We start from the raw sequence: 9,955 nt of genomic DNA, 5'->3' as shown, positions 1-9,955 counted from the left end.
CAGACTACTTTAGGCCCGGAAGTAGGATTCGTCATGTCATCACTTAACGACCGGATTATCTGACTGTCCAAGTATCTGATCCAGGGTGGTGCAGTTAAGCAAATTCTAAATCTTACTCCCTGAATACAAATCTCCAGTCACTCCTGCTTGTGTTTCCTTAAGAGGTAGTCTTAAGAGGCAGACTTCAGCTATCAGGCTCCTCTCCTGTGGAGCCAGCTCCCACTTTGGATTCAGGAGACAGACAGTCCCTGTACTTTTAAATTCAAATTTAAAACTTTTCTTTTTTTAAAGGTGACAGAGTTAGCTTATATGATCTTGAGCTATCCCACACTTTTCAGTTGTCTGTCTACTACTTTGAGGTAAGTCACGCTGACCTGAAAATCGATAACATATCACTCCTTGTCAAACATTCTCCTTGTGTCCATGTGCTGTCATGTGTTCTGTCCGATGAGCCCAGGGAATGTCCTTCTTAGACGATGCCTACATACAATGTCCAAAGTATTTCCCAAAACATCATATGTAGTTTACCTGTGCTCAGAACAACCAACATATTGGAATACAATACTTCTAAAACAGGTGAAGCATTATGTGGATCCAAGAAATTGTGCTGTAGTGATAATCTACTGTGATATTCCAGTATGTATTACTGTTAACTTGTGATAACTTTGAATGCACCACTGCTAATTACCAAATTACATGGCGACATCAACAGTTCATTTCTGATATCTCATTTAAAAGTGTAGACCTGGGCTAGCAAGGTTAACAAGGTGCATTCATAATTCACTTTGATATTACATGCTAACTTAGGTTAGCAAAAAAGACACGCTTTACTTACTAAAGAAATCAAACAGCTCACTCCGGCTAGTACAATCAAAAGGCAAAGAAGACAAAAAGCACCTGGCCACAAACCCTATCCAATGCACAAAATCTAAAGTAATTAAATGAATGAACTCTGCAGAGAATAAATCTGTACCTGGCTGTAAAAATGTTTGTTTCAGCTCCAAAGATTGTCATTTTAAAATTGGAGTACATTAGGATTGACCCACTTTTGGAGCCACCCCTAGTGGTCATTTGAAGAACTACACCTTTAGGCACTTCCATATTGCCCCCCCCCCCCCCCCCAAACGATGTAGGTTGCTGCTTCCATAAAAGTAATTATTTGTTCAAATAGCAATCTAAAATTTTACATAGCAGTCGGATAAGTGGTGCAAAGCTGTATTTTAATCAGTAGGCTTGTCTTGCTAATTAGGCTTTATTTCATATAATCTGATTAGTGATGCAGAATACTACAGAAAGCTCTAGACAACTCAAACTCTAAGTATACCCTTTCATGTAAAGTCTGCACAAAATACTCTTGAACTACATATGGAAAATCCCGTGCCTCACACATTTGCCTACACAAATGTGAAGGTAATCTAAACATCTACTGTCTTTCTTTGTCTTTTGTTGAAGCTAAAACCACACAAGCAAAGCTGCAGGCCAACCAGGGCAGAACTCTAGTGAAGACAGAGCTACTGCGATCCTCACTGGGCTCATTGGTAGTCTGACAGCAGCCATTGAAAGCACTTGTGATTACTTCCCCGTAATCTATGGTCTTATCTGAGGGGCCAGAGGTCAGTTAACTCCTGTTTCTCTCTCAGTTTCTATCCGTTTCACTCTTCGCTCCTTTCAAAGCTCTCTTCTTTTTTTCTCATTTGAACTCAAACAGTGGAAAGAGGACGGTCAAAGCGGTCTGTTAGCTCAAGATCACTTCATCACACAATTGCTCAAACAGTGGGATAACTTCATACAAGAGGCCCCTCTGGGATTCTGTTACTTCGAAAAGACCAGGAGAATCTCAAAGACTGACATCAAAGACTATGCAAAGGTTAGTATCCTGAACTGTATTTTAAGGATTTATGGAAAGTGCCTATTTTCAAAAGTAAGGTGTCTGAAGTTGCTGTACTCAAGATTTATTTTACATATTGACTCGTTTAAGACATCAGCCTTATTGTGGGTTCACAGGGGGCAAACGCAGAGCAATGTATCTACAATAGATGAACAGTATCCGAAAGTCATGAACCCAAGAAATGAAGCCTTATTAGAACGGTCTCGGTGGATAGCCGTCCGAAAGCCGTTCTTAAAGAAGGGAAACAAACAGAAAAGTTTGACAAATGACATTTTTGGTTCAAATCATTATCAATATGGAGGTCAGAAGAGTGGTACAACAGTGAGTGTCATTTGTAAAGGAGGCTCTGTCATGGCTTGGTGCTGACATTTAAGCCAGCTGTGTTGGCGATCTTATCATCGCTGATGAACACAAGTACCATGGGATTTTGATCCACCATGCAATGCCATTTGGAAAGTGTCACTTTCCAGCATCACAACGACCCACACTGCATTAAAAGCATACCTAGATAGAAAACAACACAGTGGAAAACTATTCATGGACTGGCCTCCCCAGCATTACTGAAGGAGTGTGGGATCATCTCGACAGAGAGAAAACCAAATAGCAGCAGAACTCCAAGAAGCCTGGAGAGCTCATTTTAACTTCTAGATCCAGTATCCACCATGTTTCAGTGTTTGTTTGTTTATTCCATGGCAGAGCAGATAGAGATTTGAAATATCAGGTAGACCTTGGCAAACAGGTCTGTAAATATGCCAGCAATTTCTTTATAAGTGTGCTTGAAGAAGCTAAGTGATTTTTTTTATAAAGAAAAAGGAGGAAGCTTTTGTTATTGGTGACTTTTACACCCCTTAAAACCTGTCACGTCTGGCAGCAGAATTAGAATGCGATGTTGTGCCGGAAAATTTAGATTTTCCAAGCATATAAATAATCTATAGGCTCCTCTTGTCCCTGTGTTTCCTTTTTCTGTTAATTTATCCATTGCTATTAGTGTCATTTTGGTTATTACAGTAAATGTATAGTATCAGCTGGCAGGCAGGGCAAAAAGGAATAGGGCCAAAACAGGATTTATATTATATTGTTACTAGTGTTGATTTGAAGAAAGTTTAACAGGAGAAACTAACAATAAACTTTTAAAAAATATTAAAAACAACACTGAAGATATTTCCTATATATGACTCAATAGAAAAGATGATATTGCTGCAGTAGCGGGTTGATTTACAGCGATTAAGTGCATTATAAGGAGGCCATTGTTTAGCCACCTGTTCTATAATTTATCAGGATGTGAGAGAGGCAGCCACAGGGCGGTGGTAAGGAGAAGTCGCGGTGTTTCCGCTCGCGTCCCGTTTGTGAAGCTTTGCTGTGAAGCGTCAGCCCCCGGCGTCGGCGGCCCCTTTAAGAAAGAAGCGCCGCACACTGACGAAATTTCCCCGGCCCTGCTCTCTCTGCCAGTCTGTGTAGATCGACAACAGATCGGAGCAGCGCCGGTATCTGCAAGCTCCGGGCCAACGGCGCTGGTCAGGAAAGCTCTCTCCAGGGAGGAGGGGGGACACGCAACTGGTATTTTTTTCCCACTGTCTGCCTGCCTGACCGCTCAGCTCTCAGCAGGAGACGACATTTAGTCGGCTTTCAGAAATTAGCGGATGTATCGTCGGGATGGATGGACGGAGTGAGCGGCATTCGCCGTGAGACTGGCGCTAATTTGACGTCCTGAGCAGCAGGTGTACAGAAGGATAAAGCAGACTAAAAGGCAATCTCAGTGTTCATGAAACTTTGCTACGATTTACGTGCTGGGTAAGAAACGCTTATTTTATTTGTGAAACACAATAAATGGCTGTCGTTCTGGAGGGGAGGGAGAAAAATGAGGGGTATTATTTTATGACACCCAAGCTGTCCCAGCGTCTCTTCGGGGTCACCCAAAATGCGGATTATTTTGGTTTTCTTTTTATCTTTCCTGAGACCGCTAACTCGAGGCCTAAGTTCAACCCCCACCGTTTGAAATTAGTCGCCCTTAACAGATAAAAGTATAACGGACGCATTTGTTGTATCGTGTTAGTTAGTTTGGCCTAACTGTGCCAGAGTCTGACGGCTTTTGATGCTGTTTAAAAGAGAGAGAGAGGAAAAACACGCTTCTTCTCATTTCCTGGCCCAGTGTAACAGTGAATTTTTAAAATCAACTTCTAGTCTCAACCGAAACACTCAAAAGCACTTAAAAACAAACAAATGTTAGCGTAATATTTTACATATTTTCATGTTTTGTACCTCGGTTGCACCCCCAGAAAGATAAAGTGCTCGTGTGGTGTGTTCACTTACAGTCGGAACCTCTGACCTCTAAAAGGTGCTGTCAAACTGGATTTTTGATTAAACCAGTTGGTACAGGGCTTTAGTTTTTTTGTCGCCATACAGAGTTCAAATGTGATTACTATTTGATCAGAATCACGTTTTAACATCCTATGGAGGAGCGTGACCAGTTGTTGAGGAAGAATCTATTGTTTATATCCTTGATTATGTAACTGCAAGGTGAAATAATAGCGCTGATGCTGCATGGCCAGAGGGCTGGAGGGCAGGAAGGAGTGTGTAATTTCCATGCTGTTGGCTGTTACATCATGTGCTGATCGTGACTGTTTGAGTAAACCTCACTTCAGCAGCCCCGCTCAATAATGCAGGAATTCATATTAACAGAAGTATTTCCTCATGAGTCATTTGTTTTTGGGTTTGAGTTTGCATATCAGTGGTACATCACACGGCATGCATGACCCTGAGTGGCAGCATTCAGATGCTGCACTGCCCAAACAATAACCCTTGACATGATGTTAGGGGGAAAAAAAGCCTGCCTTTTTATTTTCGTTGAGCAAAAACCCCACTTTGCCTAAAGGGTTGCATTAGTGGGTTAGATAAAAGCTGGCGTATCCTTGTCCCCACCATTATTCTTCTGTCAGTATTTGTTCGCTGGGGGCTGTGCTTGTGCTTGAAACCTTTGTTTTGCTTTCAACTATAAACAGAGCCGGATGTGTCTAATAGGTCTTGTTAAAGTTCATCATATCTGCGCTCTCCTCCTGCCTTCCTGCTCCCTCCCGAGGGTTGACATCAAATGAAAAGGCTGGGCTCAATAGAAGCATTCACAGTGACGATATGATATGCATGGAGATAGATTTTGTCTTTAATCAGAGGCGTGATGCCTATATGCTGATATGGAAACTTGCGATATCTCTGCGCTGTTACAGTGCCATTGTTTGTTTTAGCTATTATTCTGCTTGTCAGCAGCCTGATGCTGTTCGTCTCTTCTGACCATCTGTCGCCCTTCACCTGATTATTAATGCAGGAAAGTGAACAAAAGTTGCAGCTGCCCATTGGAACATTCTGGCTGTTGCCTGTAGATGAGTTATTTAAAGGTCATGTCCCTCCCTCCCTGTCTCTGAGTGTCTTATGAAACTCACACAAGTTGAGAATAGCTCCACGGGTGAGTGTCTTGCTTTATTCAGCCTTGTTTCTACAGAAACTAAGCACCACGGATGATGAAAGCAGGATGTCCCTACATGGGTTTATACACCACGTTCAGTGAAGGCACCTGTAACGGGAAGCTAGTTCTAAAGCATCAGTCACCGAAATGGAAACACCGCACTGTGGCAGGTCTTTGTTTTCTTTTTAAACAAGCCTTTATTATCAGACCTGACTGCTAATGTCCCAGAAAATATACAGACAGTGGCCCTCATGTGTAAGCGCTCAAGCTTTATTGGGCACCCTTTCATGTATGGTTGATGGACACCAGTGATATAGTTATGACTGAAATTAAACTAAGAACCATTTCATGATGTTTAGACATAAAACCATGTAATGAGTGTCTCTCATGATAATGCGTTATCATGGCTACAAAGACAAATGTTTAACTTAAGAGGTTACTATGCCTCCTGATGAGTGCATTATGTTGATTTCATAGGGCTCCTCAGCTAGTTGCTTTGCAGGATTTTATGAGCACGTCTATGAAGCTGTTAATAATCCAGAGCAATAATGTGATTAGTTTGCACTTTTATTGGGGATTTTGTTACTGCAAAAGTGTATAAGTTACGGTTTTCACCTTGTGAATGTGTGTGCGTCGTCTTGTCAGAGTGCGGTCTTGACGACACTTTGTGTAGCAGCAGCTACTAGAAATGTGCTTTTGAGTGCTTCGCCAGATCTGTCTGTGGCAGATTCTTGTCAGCATAATTTCTGGCGTAACTTTAAGTTACGTGTCTGCAGGTTTCAGTGCACTTAGTTGCTGGCACATGATTGGCTGATTGGATATTTGGGATAACAAGCAGTTGAACAGGTGTATTTAATGAAGTGGCCTGTGAGTGTTTGTAAAATTTTCAGAGGGAGGCAGTGCTGTTTCACCATGCATAGACTTTACTTTGGCAGGCTGCCCAGGTATGTGGACAACAAATATATTTGGCTACATTGCTATATTGTATCATTTATCTTTTCATCCAACAGCGCCATCTGCAGTTTACTAATAAACACTTCCTTTGTTTACAGTGAATAATTCTATTCATTTCTATTAGTACTGCTCACTTAGCCCTGACCCTTCCTTAACCCTCCGAGGGTTAATATTAAGGCTAAAGTAAATACTAAGTATTATTAGTTTTAATCCACTGAAACAAAAATATTTCACAGCTTGTGCCTCGAATGTTTTGATCACAAGTTGGTGTTTTGATTAATATTAAAAGGAATAGCACATTCATTGTTATGCAGATGATACCCAGCTTTATCTGTCATTGAAGCCAGACATAGACCAATTAGTTAAACTGCACGAGTGTCTTAAAGACAAAGGTCTGGGTCACCTCTATCAGGTGACATTGAACCCGCCCGTAGTTACAGCTCAATAGGCTGCTCAGGGCTTCCCATGATGCACGGTTTCTTCTTCATTCACCCCTTTTCAACATCTGTGTGTATACTTTGCACTAGGGCTGGGCCATATCATACCTTTCACAGTAATACCGGTATAATGTTGGGCAACGATAAGAAAATGAAATATCGCGATAGAATATGGGTAAAATGCACATGCGCAGTGCCTTTGTTTTCATACGCTCATGGCGGCGACGGAGAATGAGAAGGGCGAAAGCAGATCGTTGAATGAAACAGATGAACCAGAATTGGTTTGTAAAAATGCTGCAACTTCAGTGGTGTGGAACTGGTTTAGCTTTCGTCCGTCAGATACACAACAAAGCACATTTTTTGGTAGCGCATGCTAGCGGGCCGTCGTTATTACCGTGTTTTTTGGAAAATACGGCACATTTAAAATCAATCCTTTGATTTTTCTGAAAATCGACAGGGCCCCTTATAATCCCGTGTGCCTTATGTAGGAATTCTGGTTGTGTTTACTGACCTCGAAATGATTTTATGTACACGGCGCTCGAAAATCTGTCAAATGTTTTGGTACGACTTTGCTAAGCTACGAAGCTGCACCGCTTGATGGATTGTCGGAGTTTTCCGGCTATCGTAAGCAGGAGGCCTCTGCTCTCGCCTCCTTCCCCTAACCTCCAATTGGTCGCAGATGGCTGCCCCTCCCTAAGCTTGATTCTGGTGGAGGTTTCTTCCTGTTTAAAGGGGAGTTTGTCTTTCCCACTGTCGCCAAGTGCTTGCTAGGGGGGTTGTCTGGTTATTGGGGTTTTCTCTGTATTATTGTAAGGTCTTTACCTTACAGTATTAAGCCCCTGGAGGCTCCTGTTGTCGTTGTGATTTGGTGCTATGTAAATAAAACTTAACTGAGTGCTTTTGAGATGTGTAAAATGTCAGTTTTAGTTTTAGTTTCACCTCCATGGGAAACCACAAGTTGCAGAAATAACTCTTGAGTAAGTCGACTAAAGGGCATAAGACTGCCTGCAAAAGCATGACCATGTCTGGCTGTTGTAGCGAGCGTGACCCACATGACCACGAGTAACTTCAGGCTATTAAGGTCATTAGCAGGCGATATCCCAAGAAGACACAGACATGTATACACACACACAGTGTATTAGGCCTTAATACACCAGGCTTGTAAAGCTCCTCACCCTTAACTAAGGCATACAATAATAAACCATTTCAGCCATTGTAATTTTGTTTTATGTGCATATGTGTGTTTGTGCATCTCTCTGCTGCTCTGTTGTTTGGTTTTATGTCAGCAGCAGGCTCTCTCCCCTGGCTGGTGTGTTCATGGTGACTTATGATTAGGTAAAGGTGGGCCGAGGTGTCTTTGTGTTTGTACATAGCCGAGCAAATGACTCATGAGGGCTGTTTGTGTGTATACCCACAGTAACAGTCGCAGCGATCAGACCTTGAGCTAAAGCCCCTTCCTCCTCCTCCTCCACTTCTTCCTCCTCCTCCTTCTGTCCTCTCTTTTCATCTTTTCGTCCTCCTATTTAAGCTGCTGTGGTTGAGGCTGCTCCTGGACCAGAGAAAGAGAACCTTTTAAAAAGGAAATAAGTAAACAGGAGGTAGCCTGAAGAACACTCCGGTGAAAGGAGGCAAAGAATAGCATGGGAACACGCAATGTGCGCTTGAATAGGAGCTTGCCTTGAGACTCAATGCTGCGTCATTCGCTGACATTTTTCTGACTGAAAATGTCACTTTCTGGGGTTGTATCCAAATGTGCCTCTATTTTCTTTTCCAGCAGGCACTATTGATTTATTTATTTATTGATTGTGTTGTATTATAGGTAATCAACAGCCTGGTTGAGCTGACTATAGGGACCGTCTGAGCTGATCCACCGAGCATGCTGTGAGTGGATTCGGGTGGTTACTGCGAGAACAGATTCTAGCGTGACAGGTGTCTAGGCAAGTGGAGGGAAGTGTTTATTAACCTGCCACTCAGCAGGTTTCCATTCACCCCTTGGAGGGGCGCGGGGATAAACCCACCAGTCACGTTTGTAATTTCCACTCACATGTGCCCATGTGGCCTGTTTCTTGTCTTTAATTCACCGCTAGACTTGCTGCCTCAGTGCCAGTCTAATTGTCATTTGTTTGATTACGTCTTTGCCTTGTCTTATTTCCTCTTAGACACGAGGAGTGATGTGTAGTCTAGTCTGTTAGTGCGGCTCTCCACTGAAGTGTTTAGACTTTTATGAAGTTTGTGCTTCAATCTAATGAGCTTCAAACGAGTCCCCTTTATGCGGGCTCAGAGGAGTTACCCACTGTAGCAAATTATAATTCCTAACACGCTGTTTAAAGGCCTTTGAATGTTCTTCATAATGGCAGGTCTGATCAATTTGTTGCTTGTGCAGGGATCGGCTGCTGAGGATTGATGAAATAAGAGTTTTTACAGTATTTGCAATAAGAAAGAAGTGATTCAATCTTTAGGCATAACAAACAAATGGGCAGTTAATAAGAAAAGCAGGTTGGTAGCTAAGGCTGCCACTCCTGAGCTCTTAGAAAAGAAAGTTGGACTAGTCCTGAGTCTGACAACAAGTCAGTATGGTAGAAAGCTTGACGGCTGTCCAGCCATTCACAAAGCAAAGTCTTGACAGGAGTCCAGTCAGATAAACTCTGCGTCATGTTGTTGTATGGCAGGCATTCGGTCAAGCTGATTAGGTCTCGGGAGGATTAAATCCAGAACGACTACTACCCATCACAGCCATGTTTATTGTATATTCTGGGGTCTGTGCTCAGCTGCAAAAACTGATCGTGGTTTCCACCGACAATAAGGGATTTTTTTTTCTTTTTAAATATTTATTTTTAAGAGGCTTTCCTTAGGGATGCACCAGTGTTTGTTTGTTTTTTCTAGCTCTAATATGATAACGATAGCTTAGCTTCAGGTGTCTGCCAAAAAGAACAACTAAAATGTAATATAATAATCAATAAATCCAAATATATCAGTTTACTTAATTAATATTGATAAGATGCAGGTGAAGAGCTGAGCATATTGAGACGTTGCAGAGCAGGTGCACTAAAAGCTTTGGGTGAGAGCGACAGAATGAAGCTGTCTGATCGTGTCTTTGATGTTAACTGACACAGTTTGTGCACGCCACAATGTTAATGTTAGACTGTTAGTGGTTGTGGTTACATACTTTCATACCTTTCATTATCTCGTAACAATAACAGTTTTATTTATATAACAGAT

At 42.1% G+C, this 9,955-nt stretch overlaps 1 protein-coding gene across 9 annotated transcripts in view; it reads left to right on the top strand.

The window, feature by feature from the left end:
• The first annotated feature begins 1,452 nt into the window (after window positions 1-1,452).
• The window catches only part of gramd4a (GRAM domain containing 4a), a 471,921-nt gene continuing 463,418 nt past the window's right edge, over window positions 1,453-9,955 (top strand). For 4 of the 9 annotated variants that reach the window (XR_014272293.1, XM_082510797.1, XM_082510793.1 and 1 more), the window contains exon 1: window positions 6,223-6,289. Coding sequence is in view for 8 of the 9 variants with exons in the window: in XM_082510797.1 (XP_082366923.1) it covers window positions 6,258-6,289 (32 nt within the window). In the remaining variant the exon portion in view is untranslated. Of the gene's footprint in view, window positions 1,614-1,708; window positions 1,868-3,183; window positions 3,680-6,185; window positions 6,290-9,955 lie in introns of those variants that run through there. The other 5 variants (XM_082510798.1, XM_082510796.1, XM_082510792.1 and 2 more) reach the window with 3 other exon arrangements.

Source organism: Aulonocara stuartgranti, assembly GCF_965226115.1.
Source record: "Aulonocara stuartgranti genome assembly, chromosome: 17".
NCBI lineage: Eukaryota > Metazoa > Chordata > Actinopteri > Cichliformes > Cichlidae > Aulonocara > Aulonocara stuartgranti.
This window is presented reverse-complemented; position numbering and strand designations above follow the sequence as displayed.